We start from the raw sequence: 25,835 nt of genomic DNA on the forward strand, positions 1-25,835 counted from the left end.
GTTTTTCATAAACAGCATTGATTTCATTTTATCCAACATGTACTATATTCTAAAATCTCAAACATATTGCTTATGCATGTCTGCTTTTGGTCCACAGAGCTTGCACTACAGTAGCTCTGTCACTCAACAAAAATTGAGTACAATATTGTAGAATTATCATAAAACCTTGAGTCATTAAATGGACTCTGTAACTTGACAGTTTGATGTAAAGCTAAATGACAGAATGAATATAAAATATTCAACCACTGAACCATTTTCATTTACAGCTAACAGATAACTTATATACAAAATAATACTTGACAGCAACATATATATTCCATTCAAATACTAACATATCTTCTCAAAGTTGGTGATAAAATTAATTATAATTGTTACATAAATCAACTAGAGAAGACTTCATTAATATGTTACTTTAAGATAAACATGCTGACTGCAAACTGATACAACTAAATTCAATTAAAAACACAATTATGTGATGTGGCAAATGAAACAGGACCTATAAGTTAGGATTTCTGAGTTTATTACTAATCAATATAGCCATTGGAAATCATCATGAACATAAAATCTGACTTGTTTTCATACATTCAGCACTCAAGTAGTTAGCTTCATTACTTGCTTTTCACATTATATTTTAACATCAAGCAGTCAATTGTCTTTTGGTTTCCAAAACCACAGGCTTCATAAGAGCACTTGAGGTAAGTAGCACAGCTGACTTGTAGTTCGAAGTATCATACCACACCCAGAATCCATACAAGTAACAAACATGCAACTGCAGAAGTGCCTACTACATTATGGGAGCCCCTGTTTCTGAATGTTGCTGCATCACCTGAAAATTTATTACAATTTAAAAATCCAAGTCTTGACTAAACTTATGAAAAGGCTGCATTGTGCTGAATCAAAAGCTCAGCAAGGAAAACTATTATTATTCAGCATTTACCCGCACATGGCCACGTGTCCATACACATGCACATTCATGTACACAGAGGTACACTTTGTGGTTACAAATGATCCACACAATTTAATATGTTTCTTAACATTTTCTGGTTGGATGTCAATATATAATCAACATGGTGACAGTGCTTCTAAGATGAATGTCGATATGTGATCAACAAAGTTTGTTTCGAGTTTCTGTGGTCATATGTCGATCATACGTCGCTAGTTGGCACTGTAAACTATACGAATGCATTCATGAACGACATTTCTGTACTGCCAGTGCTACAGCCTTCGAACACTTTACAGGAAAGAATACAAAATGCTGTTGGAAGAGTTCATCACGATATGCTACAAAATGTCTTGCAAGAAAAAAATGTGGTTTTAACTGCTATGACTGGTTTTTACATATGTGCAATATGCACTTACAATGTGTAATATATTTATGTAATCTTATGTTGCATAATTTTCTATAACTAAATTCCAAAACCTACCTACATCTTAATGGGAAGTCTGCATTGAAGTTAATGAATGCCAACAAACAAATAACGATTCAATAAGAGAAGTCATTAATTAGAATATTTTAAAGCATTTTAATTCTGTAAAAAGTACTCACCCATCTGGAAAGTAAGGGCAGGAGATGACATTCGTCCATCACCACCATTGGAGAATGCTAAAACTCGCATACGATATACCTTTCCTGGAGACAGATTGTGAATGTATGCTTCTAAACTGGAACCAACTGGGACAATGGTGTCATTAGCTGTACTCATGTCCTGGTCTATTTCCCATACACGAACCTGGAGAAAAATGTGAACATGATTAGGCAAAAAGGAGACACATGGCTCTCAAATGCATATATACACATTCCTTAGATTCCTCATAAATGCCGAAGATCATTAATTTGCTTATTTCTTACTTACAAGTACTTATGACATGTGTGCATGTACAGATACGTAGGTCATACCGAAAGTCATGAGCAACTTTTTTTTGCATGCAACCTGGGAACAGCAGACGAAAGAGAGCAGGGTGGTAGGTGGAACCAGCTGTTGTGTTAACCTTGAGTGTCTTGTTACGTCAATAGCTTGCATCACGTGACCAGTATCACTCCTAACAAAATGGCCGACAACCATATGTTGTTTCGCCGGTGTGCTGTCATTGAATTTCTTGTGAAAGAGGAAATCCCTGCTGCAGAAATTCACCAGAGACTTCAGCGTACTTATGGAAGTGTGCGCATGGGTGCGAGCAGTGTTCGAAGATGGGTGAAACATTTTAAAGATGGGAACACCAGCATCGAAGATGAGCCTCGGAGCAGTTGTCCTCGAACAGCCTCAACTGAACGCAACGAGGAAAGAGTGGATGAGATCATTCAAGATGACAGGCGTGTGACTGTGGACACAATAGCCCAAAAACTTGGAACAGGGCACAGTGCAGTACAGGAGATGATTGAAAGTTTGGGCTATAGGAAAGTTTGTGCTCGTTGGGTCCTGCGGTTATTGACCGAAGACCACAAAGGTCAGCAAAAAGCCATCACCTCAGAACTGCTGCAGAGATATTGACACGAAGACGATGATTTTTTGCTCTGTATTGTGACAAGTGACGAAAGCTGGTTTCACCATTTCGAGCCTGAAACGAAACAGTGGAGTATGGAACGGCACCATTTGCATTCTCCATCAAAAAAGAAGGCAAAGACAGTGCCATCAGCTGCATAGGTGATGGGCACAGTCTTCTGGGATGCAGAGGGGTGTATTCTGGCCGAATACCTGGAACCTGGGCAAACCATCAATTCTGCTCGTTATGTCCAGACGCTGCACAAGCTCCGTCGTGCATTCCGCAATAAACGTCCGGGATGAAACATCATCATCCGGCATGACAACACTTGACCCCACGTCGCTTGCCTCACATTGGAAGCAATTGCAAAGATGGGGTGGGAAGTTCTTCCACACCCCTCCTATAGCCCTAATCTGGCACCTTCCAACTACCATCTTTTTGGATTTGTGAAGGATCAGCTGCGTGGACAACGCTTTGAGACAAGGGAGGCAATTCAGAAAGCAGTGCGTCAGTGTCTTCGGATGGCTGGAACGGAATTTTACAAAAGGGGAATTTTCAAACTCCCAGAATGCTGGGAGAAATGTGTACAAAGAAGTGGCGATTATGTGAAAAAATAAGGAAAGGACTGTAGATTGAGGTGGTGTATTTGGTTTGTCAATAAGAAAGCATATTACTTTACAAAAAATTGTTGCTCATGACTTTCAGTACAACCCTCATAGATACACAAAAAACTCAATTGAATTTTGTGTATAATAAAATCTCAAGCTAAAAATTCCTGTAATAGCAATTGCTACATATGCCTCCTAAAATATACAGTAATCTTCAATAACCAATAAATAATTCATAAGTAGTTTACTGATATCAGAACTACGAGTTTCCTTTTTCTCTCTACCTCACACCAACTAACAGTAGAATTATATTCATTTTCCAGCTGCCATCCTGTATTCAATTAATAGTCCATCCCTTGCTAATGAAGGCAGACACATCTGCAATCATCTTGCAATACTCAAAATCTAAAATAACCCAGGTCCTGCACACCTTCAGTACACTGCTGAGAAATCACCTAGGTCTCTGAACAACAATCTTCCTTCACCTGTATCTCAACACCAACTATCATTAAATTGCTTTTTGAAATTTAGCTACACCCTTGAGGGCTATTCTCATATTCTAACTTACTACTACTGGCATCCAAAACTTCCAGTGCTGGCCACTTTAACTCATGTCGTCTAAATCTGTAGGTTCCAAGCATTTGAAATCTGGCAACCAGTGTGCAAACTATGGAATGGCTGTTGGAATCAGGTAAATGGTACAAGAAGAAACACCAAGGCACTGTATATCATCTGTAGCCTTCCTTGGCCAAGTTCATGCCAAGGAGTCAACAGGGATCCTTATAATGCCATTATTGAAATGATCAAACAAACTAGCTGTCAGAAATTGAAATTTTATTTTTCTTGCTCTAATTATCTTTCCTGAATAAATGTGGTAAAAAAACTCACTGAAGATGTCCATAAACTCTTTGGGTCACCTGTATCAAAATTACTTACTGAAGGTTATCATTAAAAGCATGTTGCCAAATATGCTTTGCTCAAAGCATTCTTGGAAAGTGACATATGCATGCACAAACATGCATAAAGAAATAAAAATAAAGTATATTAAAATCCTGAATTAAGGCTTCCAAATTAAACATGAACAAAAGATGAACAAAAATAAACATATGCAAAAAGTTAACTATGAATTCTTATGGCTTCCAAAGCCCTTACATGACATGGTGATTAAAAACGAAGTCATCTTACTGGAAATTGAACTGCAGCTGCCTGCACCTTAAGTAAACACACTACCAACTAAGTTAGAGTGGATAATCTAACAAATGTTCCTTCATTTCTGAGATACAAATATGAAGAAATGTGTGAAAAGAAAACCATGTATTACAAAGAAACAGCAGAGTGTTGACACCTAACAAGTTGACCAGGAAGTTAGAGGAAGGTCAACTACCATACTGGAAAACTGTAGACAAATCAGGTTTCAATCAACTGAGTCCCATGGATCTCTGATCCACCCTTAAAAGTTATTCTTTTGTTCCCTCCCTCTTAATATGTTCTGGATTCTTTACTTCTGAGCTTTAACATTATAACATTTCAATACGAAAACAATTTTCTACATGCACAAACATTCCTCCACATGGATCTCTTGAACTCAGAAGACTCTATGATGATAAAGAACAACATACAAAAAATGCAGCACTCTGAAGAGCAGCTCTGATGGGGAAGGAACTAGATAGCAGATAGTATCACCATATGACATCATAATGCCATGCCTCTGTTTCGTAATCCAGACCTTCCAGTTGTCACAGAGAAGGTAAAATACAATTAATGTCTATGTAATGATAATATGGAGAATCCATTATAATACCAAAGGCTACTAACAGACAAATGTTTAAACAGCAACCTAGATGCCAGGCAAGGATTATATATGTACTATAAGCCAGAGCTGAAAGTTCTTGGTATTCTTGCAACATCGAATATCATTACAGTAGAATTCTGATTTAAGATTTCTTAGTCTAAGAAATTCCCACAGTTTGGATTCATTTTTTGTGGTCCCAGTCAAGTCCAATATAGTCAATGTACAAATTTACCTGATTTAGTGTTTCTCATTTTAGTGTCTTACCCACACACAGAGAATGAAAATTCAGTCCACACACGAAATCTGTGTCCCGATTTAGTAGCATACTTAGCCAAATGGAAGATAACATTCTTTCCCTATTTTTGAAGTTACATAATAAAGTACTGTCTTCAATTTGGTCACAAAAATATATCCCCCATAAACAGAAAAGGCACTGAAGGTCATGAAGTTGTAAATGAAGACAGAAAATGTGAGAAAGAAGCTGACTTAATATTATCATGTGTCTATGTGACCACAGACAGAGTCTGGATTGGTGAATGGATTTATTGACTACTTATACACACACTTTGGCACTACAAGTACTTACAACACTATCACCAAACTACACATTTTACCCAGCTTTTTCACAGCACACACTAAGTCTTCTCAGGGCCACGCTATAGCTCAAGCGGTTAGTCGCTGGCTTCTCACTGCAGCGGCCCGGGTTCAATCCTGGGTCAGGTCAAGTGGGATTTGTGGTGGACAAAGTGGCGATGGGGCAGGTTTCTCTGAGTACTTTGGTTTCCCCTGCCAATCTTCATTCCACCAAATTTTCCATCATCATATCACTTGGGGCAGGCTACAATAGGCAATCAGTGGCTGCTGTGCTGAGTGGACTCCACCCCCCACTAAGTGAATTAAAAAAAAAAGTCTTCTCAGTATGCTTTCACGAGTTGATTTGTGGTAATGGATCTTGGAGTTTTTTCAACTTTTGTGGTCATGCCGTTTCCTGCTGTTTAACAATCAACAAATGAACTGTCTACTTAATTATAGCACCATCTCTTCTCAGCCTTCCTTGCAGAACTCAACTGAACTCACTGCTCCAGCTGTCCTGGTTAGAACTTCTCAGCATGGACCACACAGAAAACACCATTCTTTATTGTTGTGTTCATGTCTGTTGCCATAGGAACATGTTTACTGAGCTGCTACCCACAAATGGGTTGAATAACACCATTTATGACAAATCTGCTGCCCTAGCATTGGGTGTTGTTTTGTGCCTGTTACCCAGCAATAGGTCTATATGCTACATTGTTACACGTGTACCACCATTTCTTCTTTCCCGAGGCCTGTGCTTGTGATGTTTGTGACCAGTCTCACCTTCCATACCCTGGCTTGGTTTTCATGGTGTTTACTCTCCAACTGCTCTCACTGCTACTTCTTAAGGCTGCTTGTCCCAAATGGCTCCCTGATAAGGTGCCAGTTGGTTCAGGTGTACCACCATTATCCTGCTTTGTTGTGGTCGTGGCGCAAGGGCCAAGAGGGCCCACCCCCTTGTACATTCATACATTCATCATCCTGCTTTTCTGATCAGTGAGGGCAAAATTTCAAAGAGTGGTGAATGCTCCTACATCTCTGGCTCTTACTCTATTATAAGTGGTCTCTTTTGTTTTGGAGGGGCCAACCCCTCCACAATTTCCTGACATTCATTTTTTAAATCCTGATGGAAGATCAGCTATTCTTTTTGTGATCTCCAGCCCTAGGGTCTCCTTGTCTCATTAACATTTCTCTTGCTTTCCAGACATAATCACTCCTTTAGGTCTCAATTCCTTATGCCATTGTTGCATTCTGGTTATGCCAATGTCTCTTCCCAAATGTCCATCCTTTCTGGCTTCCTCTTGCAACAATGTCCTTGCCTGGTCCCTGATGACCATGTCCCTTCACCATGCCACTACTGTTCATGCGGGTCTTTCCTCTGCAGGCAGTGGCCAACATCTTCCAGGAAGCACCATTCCGTGTCCATTTCTTCAGCTGTTGGTAGTGCCTTACAGCTAGATGCTGGTCCCCTTACCACTTCTTCAGTGCTCTGACGGTTTCACTGAAGCCTCTTCTTTAGGGACCTTCTCATGCACCACTATAGACACCATCTTCATTAAGGTTGGTGCCTTACTTCCCAGACAGGCCTCTGTACCTTCTTGGCAGGCCACTGTCTCTTTTTCACCAGGTATTCATACTGGCTTCCATCCTTTCCTGACAGGTGACCATCTTGACTATTATTTCTTCTTGCATGGCCTCTGTCTAAACTTGGTTGATATCCATCTGGGAGATAAGAGTACTTTGAAGGAACTCAAACTTTTCATTATTGGCTTTTAATTCAACTTCGATCTCTTTTTGACTGGTGTGTATCCTGGCTTACAGCCTTGCCATCATTTCTTCTTGGTGAGTTCTTATTTTGGCCAACAGGTGTGCCTTCATTTGTTCCATCTCCACAGTGTGGTGATATAGCTTCTTACTGTAGTCTCCAATCCAACCACTTCTGACACCAGTTATAATGATTTAGGGTTGATTACAGATAGGGTTTGGACTGATTTACCACTTATACACATTACTCAGAACTACAAGCAGTTGCAGTGCCACTGCTGACCTCCACAATTCAAAAATTACCACAGCACCTACTAAGCCCTTTTCCAGCCTGCTGTGTCTTCACCAGCCATTCTCTGGCAACGTATTTTCAAATATTTAGTATCTTGCAAACTATGCCAGTGCCTGAATTTAATATTCAAGATAACATTTTATGTGCAGACATAGTGGGGGTCATATTAGATTAAGGTAAATACAGTGTTTACACACCATTTGAGTTTGCTCAGAGAGATCTTGATGTCTGCATGTCATCTTGTCCCCAAGTGAAACCTTAAATGGACATTTCACAGTATTTACCTTATAACCAATAAGAGGTTCTTCCTCCAAACTGGGAGCAACATAACGCCAAACAACTCGTACAGTTGAGGGATCCACTCCATATACAGATACGGCTGATGGTGGCTTCTGAGGAGCCTTCCTGAAGGTTCTTTCTGTAAAAGTGGAAAGAGAAGATCTGACATTACGGAATTCCTCAGTATTGACACAAACTTTATTTATAAATATAAAAATTTTATCTTACATATTCAGCCCCACAGCTACTTGCTCAATCATGCTATTTTACATTACAAAGAGAAGCTACACTATAACCACTATCTTCAAATGCAAAATTATAGTAACATTTGAGATGTGCTGAATACAAATAGAATACTGTGCACGGCTACTCACCCAGGAAACGTTCACTCTCGGGACCCTCTCCTGCAGAGTTGTAGGCCATTACTTTCACATAATATAGTGTGTCAGGCTGAAGACCAACTATAATGGCCCATGGACGCTGGTATCGACTCAAATAATATACTGCATCTTGCTCACTGGAACCATCCTTCCAATACTTTAGCTGAAAAGTAGCACAGGGAATTAAAACACCAGATATATTTCATTTTCTAATTCAGAAATGTCACCAAACCTTCGCTAGATTAGTGACGTAATATATAGCCAAGCAAAATAACTACTGTACTCACCCTGTAGCCAATAAGCTTTCCACGAATCTTTTCCCGAGTCTGTTCAATGGGCAGCCAGCTTACATTAAGTGCGGTAGAGTTGTATGATCTAGCAGACACTTGCACTGGAGACACCTGGGGCATATCTTCAGCACTGAATATTGTAACAACTTCTGACTCTGGCCCAGGCCCAATATCATTGATGGCCTACAAGATTAACAATCATTAATCATCTCCACTGTTAGACCAACTGAGATCTGTCATGCTGTAAAATGGCATCATTCCAACAGTGGAAGCTTTGGCTTAACTATACAAGATGTTTTTACCAATAATCATGCTAAAACAGTTATGACTCATGGTTCAAGTTGAGGGTGCTGCTTCTGAGTCCCAGCTGGAACTACCTCCCTGCCCAACATGTTTCACTGTTCCTTTCAGCTTGTTCAGGCAAATTCTGCTCTACTACCTCACAATATCATTAATTGTAATTAACTCCATGGAGCACAGTCCTTAGTCAACAGCAGCTAAGATAATCAAGAAATCACAGTATTTTATGTAATCTGAAGCATCTATCACTGCACCCTATGCTAAGCCAGATGAATCCAGTCCCTATCCTTACACCTGGTTCCTTCAAAGTCCATACTGATATTATCCTCCCGCCTGCACCTGCTTCTCCAATGTGGATGTTTCATTACACATTTTGGTTTCTGACTAAAATTTTGTATGCATTTTCATGTCTCCATGCAGGATACATGTCTTGCCAATTTCATCCTCCTTCATATGCCCACCCTAATATCTGACAAGATTATAAATTATTATGAGCCTTTATATATGGGTTTCTCAAGTTTCCTATTATTTCTTTTAACTGGGTTCATTTTTCTGACTGTACTATTACAGGAAATAAATCCACAATACCATCAAAGTATATTACCTTTTTGAATTTTCATCAATCACATGCCTCTAATTCCCTAACATATTCTATCCTTATTATACCACCTTAGGGCTATCTCTACAAAGATTAAAAGGAAACATTATGTAAATACTACATGAATTAAATCCAAGTTGTAATTATTCAGAATGACTTTATCCTAGACCTAAAATAAATAAATATAACAACACCAATGGTATGTTGAAGCTGTGGACCAACTACTGTTGTTATAATTCAGCTGTATACCATGTCCTGTCAGTCATGCAGTTGTCTCATTCATTTTTGGGGTTTGTAAACATAAAGTAGTGATTCTGGAATTTCATGCATTTCAGATAGGTATTTCAGATAGTATGCTAAGGACCCTGAGAGCTATACCAGCGGCAGCGTAGCTACTGGCAGGGCCTCCCTTGCTGGACAGGTCAAAGGGTAGGCATCAGACGAAGAGAGACACCAAAAACTGATGCCGGAAGCAGCGTCATCAGTAGCGACTTGAAGCACAGAACAAATGATGCTCGAGATGGTTCAAGTTCGTATAGCAACAGGCGTGACCAGAGTGGTTTGAACGGCTGCTGTACTGCGATGTGGAAAGCAAATGGAAAAACTACCACATTATCACTTTTCCTGGATAGTCTCTTTCCAAAAACAGAAGATCGCATTAAGTGGAGGAACTGTTTTGGAAGAGATTGTGGACCTGTCGTCTGACAGATTACTGATGAATGAATGACTAGTTCACATGCGAGTTTAATTTAGTTTTTTTACTGCTAGTGGGGTGGGACTATGTACCTTGTACTGCGGCCACTTCTGGCCTATTGTACCAGCCCCAGATGATAAGTGAAGGTGACTGTGGAGCAATTGGTGGAATGAAGATTGGCAGGGGAAACCAAAGTACTTGGAGAAAACATGCACCAGCACCACTTTGTCCATGACAAATCCCATTTGACTAGACCCGGGATCGAACCTGGGCCGCCGAGGTGGGAAGCCAGTGACTAACCGCTTGAGCTATGGCATGGCCCTAATTTAGTATTCAGTATGATGTAACATACTGTCATGATTAGGAGTGATTACAGATGGGGACTGGATTTGAGATTGTATTTACTGACCACTTTAACACATAACTCGTGACTACACTTAATTATAGCATCATCGCTGATCTCCACACTTTAAAAATCACTACAGCATATGCCAAGTCTTTTCAGTCTACTGTGTCTTCACCAGTCGTTCTCTGGCAATGGCTTCTAACAGTGGGAATTCTTCAACTGCACCAACCAAGTTTTCTCTCCACATACTTCCTTACAACTCCCTGCCAACTCACTCTGTTACAACTTCCAAACCTGTCTCGATTATAACGTCTCAGCTCAGATTGCGCAGAAAAAGCCATTCATTGTTGTAATCTTGACTGTTTCTGTGGGAACATGTTTCTTTGCTAAGGCGATACCCACCAACGGTTGCATGTACTTGCTTATTAAGAATCTGTTGCCTAGCAGCAAATGTTGTTTCGTTGTTTGTTTTGAGGTTGTTACCAAGTAATGGGTAATATGTTACAATATAGACATGGTTTGAATTGGTAATTAGATATACTGAACCCTTACAGAAGTAACTACAAGTAAATATAGTGCTATTTCTAATTCACACACTCTACAATTCAGTACAGCACACACTAAGACTTTTCAGTCCGCTGTGTCTTCCCCAGTCGCTGTCTGGTAATGGCTTCCAATGGTGGATGTTCCTCTTACTCTGGGTTCCCAAACTACCTCCGTGCCTCAGGCACCAGTTTCTAACAGCAACAGCTAACACTGAAGAAACTGCAGCAGACCTTTAACTGACTGCTCACCAACCAACTTTTCTGATTGACTTCAACAACTCTGTTCTGCCTGTAACACCTTGGCATGGACTGCATAGAAAACATGGCTCCTCATTGTTGTAGTTCAACTGTTGCTGTGGGAACATGTTTGTTTGCAAAGCTGTTGCTTAGTAATGGCTGCTGTATATTTCCTTATTCAATGGTTGTTGCTTAGCAGTGGGTCTACTTGCTACAATATATTGAATAGATATTAGTTTTAGTTGTCCTATGTGATAATAAAATATTATACATTTCAAATAGGTGCATTTGTATAGTTTAAGTGTGATCTTGATTAAAAAATTAGAAGAAACATGGGCTACCTTAATATATTCAGGAAACTATGTATGTATGATCACAAAAATATTTGAAAACTGTGACACACTCGCTGGACAGTACTATCAGTTCACATGAAACTACAGGTTAAGATTTTGGAACAGTTCCACATTCTTACATAGAAAAGAATGGAAATACCCCTCTCCGCAAATGGGGAGACGGCAATATTTAGAAGACAAACTAAATTAGAAAGTAGGAAATAGTAAGAAATAAAGTAAAACATGTATGAAGCCACTTTTAACAGTAAACACAAACCAAAAATGAAACTACAGAGCAAATTACTTAGGACAAGGTTCAAGATTGTTTGTGCATTCATGTAATCAATGGATGAAACTGATAGACCACTGAGAAATGTGACTGTAGCATCCAACTGAACTGTCAAATATATTCAGGACACTAAACTAAACATGGATATTGCAAAAGATTAGTGTACATAACATGAACCAACAGAAGTATAGATTTTGTAGGTAAAATGTATTGGCAAGCCTTCAACATAACATAAGCAGCAGCACTAAAAAAATTAGCTTCTAACATTTAAATGGCAAACTAATTACCTGCACTTTGATGTCATATTTTGTATAGTAGAATTCATGCTGTATGCGTACAACATGCATGCCAACATTTCCATATTCTTTCAGCAGTAGAGTCTGGAATTCTGTGTCATGTTCTGAACGACGCCAAAATATCTTATAGTGAATTCCTGGTCCATTTTGATCCTCTGATGTCAATGGCTACAAATGCAAAAGAAACTGACAACTTGAGATATTCACTACTGCAAGCAGTAAACTAAAAGTATAGGAGTTAATGATGAACAAAAGGCTCTATGACACTACCAATGCTCTTACCTCCCATACAATGGTCAGATCACCAATCTTGCCACCTCCTCCACCAACTTTTGCTGGTGCTCTATAAGGCCTATCTGGAGGAGTGTTGTACTGAGGAGATGGTGCAGAGGGAACTCCATATCCAAGTTCATTGCCAGCAGTAACACGAAATTCATAGATTGACCATGGAGATAGGCTGCTCTCAATAACAGCCTCTTTCCTACCTGTGTAGCGATCTATTTCTCGTGCCTCAATATCTAAAACATAATTAACATAAAAGTAACTACATGCAGAGTCAGTTGAATAGAGGAGTATTGCTGATGTTCATGATCCTTAAATTTTTTGATGGAAGACCAACTGAGGAGACATACATATGCTGACACCAGATAAACAATCTCTACTGCAATTACACTGACAATTTTCTTTTGAACACAATTTATAAATTAAAATTTTGCTTCACTTTTATTTGCCCAAATGAAAGACAACTGTTTCTCTTGTCTTCAATTATAAAATGAAAAGTCACCTTGAATCCAAAAGAAAACATATAACATATTTTTAAATGTTTTAAAGTTCATAGGGAGCTAATGTTTCTACAGTGTAATAGGCTTATATGGTAAAATTCATGCCAAACTGTGCTGTCAGCACTGCAAGTGAGAATGACACACAGAAATATGTTTTAAGATCAGGAACCAGGAGCTTGACCAAAGTAAAATGTTTTTCAAGCAACCAAAACCAGTTTCCTCAACTGCTAGTTGTTGTTTACTCCTCATATAATACAGACATTTTCCTTCATATGACGAGGCACCTCTATTCTATTAATTAACTTGCAATGTCATGGGCATCCAATACCATCTTATATTTTTATTTTGTCCACAGAACGTATAAAGTAAACATATAACTCATCAGATGTTATAAAACATCAATTTTAATCTTGTTTTATATTATAAACTTCAGTTTTATATATAAATGACCGTTGCATTTTTACAAAAAAGAATTAACTATTTTGTCATTGTATCTAATTTTACTACAGTTCAATAGTATACGTTTGTTGATTTGTATTCACCTGATGATGGCCGTTTAAGGGCCGAAACATGTAGTGAGGCATAGCTGGGTACTGACCTAGATACTCCTTAGTTGTTGTGTTGTGACGGAAAAATAAAATTATATATTGTAGCACAACAGGATGCATGAAATAAAGATCATTTAACTGGTTGTTTCTCGGTTGAGAAATACACTGGAAAGAATGCTGTACTAACCAAGGAAAAATCTGGCAAAAGTGGAGCCAGATTAGAACACCTGCCTTGCAAATCCCAAACATGTTTTACTCGACAGGAACAGGTTCTGACCACAATGGTATGGCCAGCAACTAAAATGTTAAATCTACTGCAGACAGGTTCAAGCAATTAAAGACAGTGATTATGAGAGAAGAATATACTTTTATAACTGTTTTTTGTGGGCAGTACATAATGGTCTCCTTGACCCAATGAAGCTTGGTTCCACCTGCAAGGGTATATCAGTGCTAAGAATAGGCCCTGGAGCAGTATTAATGGGACACACTTCTGAAACACCCCTTCATGATCAGAAGATCTGGTAGATTAGCAACAGTTGTTTTCCGAAGAGTGACTGTGTATATCAGAATGTTTGTTATTCCTAGGGTTTCACTGTCTTTAATTTTCGCTAACAAAGGTAATTCAGTGAACTTTAATACCACACATTTATGCCCTTATGAATCCACATTTTCTTGCTTCAGCAAAAAATTTAATCATTCTTCAGAATTTACCAACAAAAATTAAATTAAAAATATTCCTACAAAATCATGTTACCATGAGATTTGTGTGAATTTGGGAATATGTATGTGGGGTTTCAACCTACATAAATTTCATGTAAATGTGATTTCATATGAATCTGATGACATCAAGAAAGCTGAGTTTTTATTTATTTTTGTTTCCTTGATAACTTCAGAAAGGAATAAATATTGCTGTACCCATAAAATTTTCTTTTAAAACTTAATGCCACATGGTGATATATGTAATCTCACTGAACAATATTTATTTCAATCATTTTTTGATATCGTGAACATCCATTAGAATTTGTATTTGAATATTTTTTATAAATTCTTGTTTCATCATTTTATCATTGAATATTGCTTAATGGCCACAAAAAATGTCAAAAGGCACAATAAACTATATGTTAGTCATTTATGACATATCAACTTACTGTGTGTTATATTAATCCACGTGTTATTCCAATTTGTTCGGCCAGATATCAAGTATCTGTCAATGATAAGACCATTAGAGGCACCATCAGTCCAACGGATGATAGCTGATGTCTTCTTCACTTCTAAAACTTGGACACCACCTAAGAGTAAATTCATATACTAATGCATGGATTGTTTCAATTCAATTCAATTCTTTATTATTAATGTGCTGAGTCAACAGCCGCAAGGCCAATTACAGACACAGCACAGTGCAGATGAATGAATTACATTATAGACAAACTTATTAAAAGTCAAATACAAATTACAGTAAAGTACTTGGAAGAAATAATAATGAATAAAAGTAAACAAACAAATAACTGATAATTATAACAGTAAGAATACATACATACATACATAAACATAAGAAATTTGCATTAAAATTTAAACCTATGGTTAATACAGTATGGTATATTTTGTGAGAGGTGAAGAAACCCTTGAACTTTCCACATAACTTCAAGTTTAGTCTCAATAAGTTCATCATAACAGCATCACACCTTTGTTTTCCTTATTTTGTTTCATAGTCTGGCCAGGCTGAAATTTGTATGAGTACTGACTAAGTCCTTTTACCATATTCAAGTAGTTCTTGGGTTATTTACAAATGATGCAGCATCAAAGAGTAGGATAGATTTGTGAATGATGAAATGGAGAGGAAGAAGTGATTACACCCTAGTTTATGGTACCGTCTAAGCATTTACCTGAAGGGACTGCAGAAAACCATGACCTCAGTAACATAGTTGATTTATGAAACAAGATTCACACTTGATCTTTCAAACATGAAGCAAGAATGCTAACCACTTGACTGTGACATTAGGTACTGTGACATGTCAATGCAATGCCAGGCAATGGCTCGACAGATACCCAGCGATATGTTTCAACAATAGGACAAATGTTTATAGCTTGTTGCTAGGCAACAGTCAGTGCAACAATGAACTGTCAAGATAGCTAACACATGATTGGTTTTCCATGGGATCTGCGTTGCGACCATTGCTATGCAACAGCTCAGTAAACAAACCTCAACAATAGAGAGACTGTTTTCTGTGTGGTCCATGCCACGGCTATATAATGATGATCTCTCATCAGAGAGGGCACCCCACATGGACAGGACAGTAAATTTCATTTAAAAAGTAGCATCTGGTCATGAGTCCCAGCCGGGGCTCGACACCAAGACAGACAGACTGACTGAGCGTCAGTTGCAATGTGACTTTGACTTTGACCAACCAAGGTAGTGTGTTCTGAGTTCTCGGTAGGAGACAGCCATAGAAGGTTAGTCGACTTGTGAAGATATAAGGTGTGATTAGAAGACTTTATTCATGTGTAATATTTGGAGTGATCTGAAGCACTAGTTCCTGTGTTTTAATTGCATTCCCAGGAGAGGTCTAGTGTGTGTGTGTGTGTGTGTGTGTGTGTGTGTGTCTGTAACGGTGAAATATAAAGTGTGTAANCCTGTGTTTTAATTGCATTCCCAGGAGAGGTCTAGTGTGTGTGTGTGTGTGTGTTTGTGTGTGTGTGTGTGTGTGTTGGCGCGCGTGCGTGTGTGCGTGTGCGTGCGTGTGTGTGTGTGTGTGTGTGTCTGTAACGGTGAAATATAAAGTGTGTAAGTCAGTGAAAGCACTGTACTGCCTGTGTGATTAAGAAAGTTGTAACCAAAGTGCTAATAAATCCAATCATCCAAACTAGAACCCGTCATTGTTTTGCGTGTACCACCCCACACATGACAGTATTTTTTCACAGTTGCATACACGGATTAAAGACCATATACATGCATCTCAGTAGGTCCTTGCATCAGTCACAATGTCATGATATTTTTTTCTATTGTGCAATAGTTTTGACCTTAAAGCATACACAGTACGGCTGATAACGTAAATACTGTAACTCCTTTTGATTTCTTACTGTGGGGTACTTTATAATACTGTCAGTAGCCAGACTATGTAGAGCTGGCTCTGACTGTTGAAGATTATTTTCTGACAATGGAAATTTAAGACACTTAGGTCTTTTTTTGTAACTTTACAAAAATCTCCTGTCAGGTTGAAGTAAATATGGTATTTTCTCAAGAACTTTATACATGTATAAAATACCAACTGCCTTCCCCATTTTAATAACTATTGTAATTCACATAGTTTGAAATGAACAGGCTTGGAATCATAATGAATTTTTTTACTAGTACACAAATTTAAAAGAGACATGTTCAAATCTGACTTACTTGTACACTGAGATTATTTTGTCCCCTAATTATAGTTATTATTTTGTGAATGTTAACCTTGAATTCTGGATAGAAAAATGGATGTAAAACTTGGCAATAAAGTACAAAAATTTTAACTTCATTTTAAAAGCACAGCCAACTTGAAACATCACATTTAATTTAAAGCTTACCAGGTGGTCCAGGAGGTCCATGCACAAACACAGATGTTTTGCTTGAGATTCTACCAACTGCAGTTTTGATGATGCACTCATAATCTCCAGCATCTGCAAATGTTATGTTTCTGATGTCCAACATGCCGCCATCAACAGTCTGGAATATACAGCAAAAAATACTGACATTTCATTCAAAAATCTGGAAAGATATTCAAGCCAATGAAAATCCCAATAACAATTGACAACAACGACAAGAGCTATGATGGTGGAGATGGTGGTTACTGCTGCGGCTTGATGATTATGATGATAACAATAAGAACAAGGGCCCCTAACCCAGAGATGGTCTGGATATTATGGAGAGGAGAAAAATCTTGCCTCTGCCTGGAACTGAATTCTGGCCGCCCAGCCCATAGCCCATCACTAATTGATTGAGCTTTCCTGGCTCTCTCACTGAGCACATATAAACATAAAAAGTATCTGCTGTGAAAATTTAAAATTGTTTGAAAGAAACTTACAGATCGTGTATGAATGAGATCTGTATCTCGTATGCGAAGGCCATTATGTGTCCATATGTAGGCAAGGTCTAGGATTTCCTCTGACTCGGCTTGGCATCTAAGCCTCATATCATCTTCCACTGCAGTCACAATACGGGTTCTCATACGCTCAACAAACCTAGGAGCCTCTGCAAAAAAACCAATAACTTCTCAAGTAAACTCACATACATAGAGGTTATTTTATAAACTACCATGTCTAATTTTTTCCTGAAAAACTGACCAGAAACAGGGTGCATATAGCACTCAAGTACTGCCTTTGAGATGTGCTCATGCTGTGCCGAATGCTGAAATCAATAACTGGATGGTTAGAACTTGACTTGACTCTGCAGTCTGTGGTATAAATCAAAGAACAACTGAAGCTGCATGATAATTCTCATAGGTTGAACCTCTACATAGTACAGTTAATAATTCCATGGACTGGCCGCATAGTGGCACTGTTACGCACTACAGCGGATACAAGGAGCCACAAGATGGTGCCATGTCTGTTCTTCTCTTGTCCCAGCAAGAAGCAGTTGCATGCATGCAATGTGTTTGGAACGAAAGTCAATGTTGTGGAGGGCAGTTCTCTGCAAGTGGCAGAAATTGAGAATGTTGCAGTTAAGAGCAAATCTGCTAATGAAACATTTCAGATGATGAAGCAAGCATAAGGTGAAGAAGCCTTGAGCTGTAGTGCTGTGTTTAAGTGGCACAAGCGTTTTGCACAGGGGAGAGACAGTTTGGAAGATGATGAGAATATGGGTCAGCCAAGAATGGTCAGAAGTAAACTCCCAAGAAGTTGCAACGCTGGTGCGTGTCAACCACTCCCAAACAGTAGATGAAATCGCAGGAGCAGCAACAGCATGGATTAACCATAGTACTTGCTACAAAATTGTGTCTGATGACCTGAACATGTCTTGTATCACCCAGCACAGTGTTCCATGTGTCCTGACACAAGACCAACGTGACCAACACAAGCATTTGCGGTAACCTGATCGATAGTGAAGACAAAGATGGAACGTTTCTCAACTGGATCATAACAGGAGATGAAACATGGTGTTTTCTGTTTGATCCATAACTGAAGCTACAGTCAACCATCTGGAAATCACCACTGTTGCCAAGAAAGAAGACACTGCAACAGGACAGGCCAAGAGGCAAGGTAGTGCTTGAAATGTTTTTCGACTCATCTGGAATTGTTCCCATGGAACTCATCCTAGAAGAAGCAACTGTAAACAAGCACTGCTACAACAATGAGATCCTTCACCGTCTATGATATTCAATTCACTGTAAGTGTCTTGGGCTTTAGTGCAGGAAGAACTGGCTGTTGCTACATAATAACACCCCTGCACATCGCTCTGTGCTTGTCCAAGAGCAGCTGGCAAAACAAAAGGTCACCATTTTGCCACACCCTCCATACTAACCTGATCTCTTACCATGTGACCTTTTTCTTTCCCTGCTTGAAAGAAAAGCTATGTGGGCATCGATTTCAGTCAGCCAACGAGATCGTCACTGCCACAAGGGAAGCCGTGGGGGACCTTCCAGCAAATATCTTTCAGCAGTGTTTCCAGCAGCTATACCAACGTTGGCAGACTTACAGAGTGGCCAATGGTGATTGTATTGAGAGAGGAAGTGGACATGTGTAACTGTATGTGAGTACCTTGTGATACAGTGCAATAAAACCACAATGCATGAAATTACTGACTGTAGTAGTATATGTAAAAGTAATGGCAGTACCAACATTCATACATGGAAGTGAAACACAGGTCATGAGGAAAAATCATGATACAGACAGCAAAGGTGAAATTTCTTCAGGCAATAACCAGATATACAGATCATCAACACAATGTAGAAATCAGGAAGACAAACACTTTAAACCTGAAGACAAACATATAAGATTATATAAATAACCAGCTGAATAATATCTGAAAAATGGAAGGTTACCAAATACCTAAAGAAGTGTGGCAGTATCAACCACATGGAAACAGAAATCTTAGAAGAGATGGTCAACCCCAGAGTTAGGAACTGGAACAGGCCAATGAACTCAAAACTGCGTAGTTCATGAAATTTCTGTTACTCTGAATTTTGTGAGTAAGGAATTATTATTTATATATATGTTAATGAAGCTCGACAATGTTAACAAATCTTCACAAATTTAACATTTTTAACTTGACAACTGTATTAATGATCTTTCACTGTGTAAATTACCAGCTATTCCTTTTCAGTAACTCTGCCACAGTCCTCAGCTTTGATCACATTGGTTGTTTGAAGAAAGTATACTTCATAACAGTGATACTGTATTTTTGTTTCATATTGTGTACAGAATATTTTATTCAGTTTCAGCCTCACAATACATGCATAATTCTCAGATTATTACAGTGTGGTCAGCGCAACGGATTCCAACGGCCATTAATCTTAGTTTTCTAGACCAGAGCAGCTACTTTTACATTAAAGTAGCTCCTCAATTATCCCCACAAGGCTGAGTGGACTCCATTCCAGACCCACTATTTCTCAGAAAATCTGGTAGCGCTGGGAATCGAACCTGAGACTTCTGGATCTGTAGCCAGGAACTCTGACCACTAGACCAGAGGTGGTCTTATAATTATCTTAGACTCATAAATATACTGAGACTGAAACCGAATACAATATTCATATCAGTGAATTTTCTAGGGACTGCTCCCATTTACTTTAAATGATTTCACAGAAATATTACGTGGATGTATGGTTCTTTGGGAATCACTAGTTTCCACAATAATGTATATGGCCTATAATCCTTTGTACCATAGGCCTAGCAATTATAACCCCATTTCTATTTTTATCACTCACAATACACTTATGAATCTTTTTACCAGCAAATTGGAATTAAATTTGAGAAAGAAACTAGTGAAATGCTACATTTGGAGCATTGCTTTGTATGGGGCTGAAACTTGGACACTTAGGGCAGTAGATCAGAAACACCTGGAAAGCTTCGAAATGTGGTGCTGGAGAAGGATGGTGAAGATCAGTTGGATCGATTATGTGAGAAATGAAGAAGTGTTAATTAGAGTCAGTGAGCAGAGGAATATCCTACATGAAATAAGAAAACAGAAGGCTAATTGGATTGGTCATGTTTTACGCAGAAACTGACTTCTAAAAGAAGTTATTGAAGGGAAGATAGAGGGGCGGATAGAAGTGACAAGAAGACGAGGAAGAAGACGTAAGAAGATGCTGGATGACCTTGGGGACAGAAGAGGATACTGTCATTTGAAGGAGAAAGCTCTAGATTGCATCAAGTGAAGGAACTGTTTTGTAAGAGACTGTGGACCTGTCGTCTTGACAGATTACTGATGAATGAACGAATACACTTATGGGATGGGTTCTGTGATTGCATGATATTAACAGGGGGCCTGATATTCTTTACAATCCCAAAGTTCCATTCCTGATAGAGATGGTTTCAATCTGTAAGCAGGAAAATCTACACACAGATGGTCTCAGTCAGAATCAAACTCAGAAGCCTCAGAATAAGAGTCCAGTGCCTTATCGCAAGATCAGCATGTCCCCTGCTGAGAAATTAATGCCATTTCTCTTCTGCCCAGTCAAAGACCTGAATGTTCCATCACACCTCCTAAAAATATGCTGTACCATGTGGACATAAAATTCTCGTGTTACCCTAATCTATGCCATATCATAAAAGCACACTATTCCATTTTGAACTCCAGACCCTGGACAAATGCAACTTCAATATACGTGACTGACAAATTTACTGTTCACAAATGCACTGTCTAAATAATTTCACTAATGAACTCAATTGGAATATATATGAAAACACTGAAATTGGATTTATTGGTGTAAGTACAGTTCTCAAAGCTCCTTCAATAGAAACAACTGAGGCACTGAAAACTGTGTTGCAACACTTCTAGTTAATTCATACCTAAGAAACTTTAGGCAAAGAATCCAAACATTTAGGTTCTCTGAACATTATTCTCAGTAATTTTATGTATTTCTGATTTAAAATCTATATCTCATGCTTATACATGGTGCAATCCAAAAGTTCCCAAAATCTGAATTTTGCGTGCGAATGGTTAAGAGTACATTGAAATACTGCTAGGTGTCTCCCAACACACCCTTCTTGGATCAGTGTGGCAAGCGGCGTTGAGTTGAGTGGTTGGGTTTATTGTTGGTGAACATATTTCCATTGTTGTGTTTCCATGTGTTTGCGGTTTTGAGATGGCTGACCTGAGAGAGTAGTGTGCTTGTATAAAGTTTTGTTTTAAATTTGGGAAAACCTCTGCAGAAATGCACCAAATGTTGAAGCAAGCTTTTGTTGACAACAGTTTAGGCCAGACACAAACTTACAACTGCTATAAGCGTTTCAAAAATGGCCAAACATCGATGATGATGACGATGATTGTTCGGGACGGCCGTCAACTGGCACATTAGAAAAGGTGGCGAAAGTTAGGGATCTGATTCTGCAAGATCGTAGACTGCCCATCCAAGACCTCTGTAATACCTTGGGACTAAGTTATGGTACATGTCTACGAATTTTGTCAGAGGCACTGAACATGAGGAGGATTGCGGCGAAGTTTGTGCCATGACTGCTGCAAAATGAACAGAAGCAGCATTGCTTGGAAGTCTGCAGGGAACTTCAGCAACAGCTTCAAGAGGATCCAAACTTTCTTTTGAAGCTTGTCACTGGTGACGAAAGTTGGGTTTATGGTTAGGACCCTGAAAGCAAGCAGCAATCGTCGCAATGGAAGAGCCCTTCTTCACCTCGGCCAAAAAAAGCTCGACAAGTCAAGAGCAACATTAAGTCAATGTTGATCTGTTTTTTGATACTGACGGGATTGTTCATAAGGAGTTCGTCCCTCCTGGTCAGACAGTCAATAAAGAGTTCTATCACGATGTTCTAAGGCGTTTGAGGGAGAACATGAGGAGAAAACGTACAGAGAAGTGGCGCACAAATGACTGCGTACTCCACCATGACAACGCACGACCTCATACGGCTTACATTGTGCAGGAATTTTTGGCTAAAAACAAGATGGCAGTTGTTCCCCAACCACTGTACTCACCAGACTTAGCTCCACGCGACTTCTTTCTCTTCCCCAAGATGAAAATCAAGTTGAAGGGGCGAAGATTTGATACAGTTGAGGAAATTCAAGCAGAAACGCAGACGGTACTAAACACCCTAACAAAGAAAGACTTCCAGGATGCATCTGAAAAGTGGCAGAAATGCTGGGATCGGTGTATGTGCTCCCAAGGGGACTACTTTGAAGGTGATGGTGCAGAATAAGATCTAGGTAAGACGTAAGAGTTTTTATTAATATATTTCGGGAACTTTTGGATTGCACCACGTACATAGTTTTGTCACTTTTAACATCTAAAGTTTTAGCAGAAGGCTTGAAAATCAGAAACAGTATGAAGTCACTTACGTAACACAATTAGTCTCCCTTTGCTCTCATCAGATCCATAAGAATTTGATGCTGTGCACGTGTATAGGCCAGCATCATCTCGAGAAACAGGACTAACTATGAGATTACCATTTTCTAGAATATGTCGACGACCACCACCACCTGAAAATAACAATAACATTTCTTACCAATGGCAATTTACTGAACAGTTTATTAACCTCTGCTTGCTACCTGCTTCATGTTAGTTTCTTGTTTGGCTCATTCTTTCACCTGGAAGATGCAGGGAACATGTTCCTCTGAAATGTCAGGTGACTTTAAACGGACTACTCAGCATTATATTCCAGAAGACAGAACCCTTGTTCACAATATATTCAAAAGGCTTACAGCCATTATTCATCTCTCCTACAGTCAAACTGCACAAGTTCATAATCAATGGAGTTTTTCACAGTTTCTTGGATTTTGTTATTCATCTTTTACTATGTGAAGAACATCAGTGAACATCCATTCAGCACTCTTGCTTCATTGTCTGGCAAGCTAGGTATCATGTATACAAGTGCTTTTATAAGTTGAACAAGAAACTACTGATATGACTTGCACTGAGCACAAGATTCTATTAGATGCATTCTCATACTGAAATTTCACAAATTAAATCATTTCATACCAACATAATGGGAGGGAGGGAAGAACAAAGGCATTGCTAGGGCCAAATGCAAAGTCCCATTCTTAACTTTGCACTNTGTAATGTGACCCATACATGCTTGTCTGCATTTGAGTACACAGATGAAACCTCCATAAGAGGATGTGAACTAATGTTCTATCTATACAAGTCACAATCAAAAGATTAACTATGCTTAGGCCGAGCCATAGCTCAAGCGGTTATTCGCTGGCTTCCCACCGCGGCGGCCCGGGTTCTATCCCGGGTCTGGTCAAGTGCGATTTGTGGTGGACAAAGTGGCGCTGGGGCAGGTTTTCTCCAAGTACTTCGCTTTCCCCTGCCTATCTTCATTCCACTAATTGCTCCACAATCACCCTCACCTATCACCTGGGGCTGGTACAATAGGCCAGAAGTGGCCACAGTACAAGGGACTTAGTCCCACCCCATTAGCAATAAAAAAAAACTATGCCTATGTGTCACAACTTCCCAGATCATGAAATATATGCATATATTATATAATTTTAAATAAAAGTTGTGAGAAAGAAATAGAGAACATACTTGTGTTTATCTAACAAACAAAAAAATGTAATTTTTCTATTTCCTCTTTCTTACATATGACCTAATATAGAACAACAGACATTACAAAAATCACTTCGTACTCTTGTCACTGAACACAGTAGCTGTGGCTGTTAAGGTGATGTGTGAGCATTGCAGCAGTTATCAGATGTGATTTAAATCCTTGGTTGCAACTGTTTTTTTTAACTATAGTTAATGAATGTTATTCCTTCCTGAAAACTTTAGCTACTACATACTGTGACAATAAGAAGGAAAGAAACGGCATTCTATGTGAAGAATAGGTACTTCTGTCATATATTACATGTAATCACCTTCCTTAACAATTTTGAAAATATGCTATTTCAATTCCAATCTCACCTTAGGGCAGACAGGATAAATTGCCTTATGAAACATATAACAGAGCAAAGAACACTCACCAATAACGTTACCATCTTTTTTCCACACAAATTTGGGTCTTGGTGCTGCTTCAGGATTACATATTATTGTTATATTTCCGCCTTCTGCAGCATATGTTTCCAATTCAAGGGGTCGTTTCTTGAAAGAGGGTTTCAATGCTAGAACATACAAATACCAATAAATTTAAAAACTGCAGGCCATATTACACCTAATCACTTCAGGTTCACTAGTTACATGGCTGATAACATCCTTCTCAACAGTCACATTTGAATATGAACTTCAAATTCTGTCTCTGCTTAAGAATGTTCTAAACTCCATACAGCAGTCCTTCTTGAGAAACTGAGAGTCACTCAGCTAGTCAAGATATTTCCTACATTTTATGGCTTCAGAAGATTTATTATAATGTTCACAAGAGTCCACAAATGTTACCAACAGTGAGCCAGATAAACCCAACCCATATTCATCCCACTAAGAGCCAAATATCAGTTTCAAAGTTCAACTCTACACAAAAATATAAATACAGTTCAATTATATATACTGAACACATAATAAAAATTTACCAAAGAATGTATGGAAAATAAAGATCTAAGTCACGCCAAAGAAGAAACAATTAGTGAAAAAGCAATTATGATAAATTGACATAAGAATTCCAGAGAAGCTTTTTAATTACTCAACCTCAATATACACATGGGACTACTTCCAAGTCTTTAAAGAGACTGAGCAGCATTGAATAACAATAACAACTGCATACTATAAATTTAACAAGAAACAGTTTTAGAACAGTACACAAAATGAATGCAATAACATTTTCTTTCACATAATGAAACTCCAAAATGGTAAATGTGAAAGTGAAGTTGTTGTGTGCTTAATTAAATCAGCACAACACAATGAAGACATATTGGAGAGTGGAGGCATACCTCCATCATTCTTAACCTCAGGATTAGGAGAAGGTGAGTGGTTGGCATCATGCCCCAGCAACTTTATCCCTGGGGAAAATAAAACTCCCAACTGCAAGGCTAATTATTATGTGGGCTGTTCAAGTCATTTCAACTGTTTGGTGAGCCTACATAATAATCACACAAATAACACGAACATTTTATTTTAAATCTGATTTCCATTCTTCCGGAAAGAACTTAATGCTGCTCTAGCCAATGACCTGTACACCATAAATCTAAATATCTATATATGTACAGAAACCAAATGTGATATACTGGATATACACCATGCTTGTAAGAACCACAGTCACCTATGCTACCACTGTGTGGTCAAACTCAAAACAAGCAAGGCTGAACTTAGCATATTGCAAAGGATGACCTGATTGGTCATTA

The 25,835-nt window shown here is 38.7% G+C and overlaps 1 protein-coding gene across 1 annotated transcript in view; it reads right to left on the reverse strand.

Moving 5' to 3' along the window:
• Positions 1–466: 466 nt before the first annotated feature.
• Positions 467–25,835, reverse strand: part of LOC111866581 (contactin) — a 45,652-nt gene continuing 20,283 nt past the window's right edge. The window contains exons 11-22 of the mRNA XM_023855664.1: positions 24,528–24,665; positions 22,902–23,042; positions 17,482–17,648; positions 16,985–17,123; positions 14,575–14,715; positions 12,379–12,614; positions 12,088–12,264; positions 8,457–8,642; positions 8,164–8,332; positions 7,795–7,928; positions 1,547–1,730; positions 467–826 (exon numbers count right to left, since the gene is read on the reverse strand). Of these exons, the coding sequence (XP_023711432.1) occupies positions 729–826; positions 1,547–1,730; positions 7,795–7,928; positions 8,164–8,332; positions 8,457–8,642; positions 12,088–12,264; positions 12,379–12,614; positions 14,575–14,715; positions 16,985–17,123; positions 17,482–17,648; positions 22,902–23,042; positions 24,528–24,665 (1,910 nt within the window). The 3' untranslated portion in view covers positions 467–728. The remainder of the gene's footprint in view (positions 827–1,546; positions 1,731–7,794; positions 7,929–8,163; positions 8,333–8,456; positions 8,643–12,087; positions 12,265–12,378; positions 12,615–14,574; positions 14,716–16,984; positions 17,124–17,481; positions 17,649–22,901; positions 23,043–24,527; positions 24,666–25,835) is intronic.

Source organism: Cryptotermes secundus, unplaced genomic scaffold, assembly GCF_002891405.2.
Source record: "Cryptotermes secundus unplaced genomic scaffold, Csec_1.0 scaffold666, whole genome shotgun sequence".
In the NCBI taxonomy this organism is placed as follows: Eukaryota; Metazoa; Arthropoda; class Insecta; order Blattodea; family Kalotermitidae; genus Cryptotermes; species Cryptotermes secundus.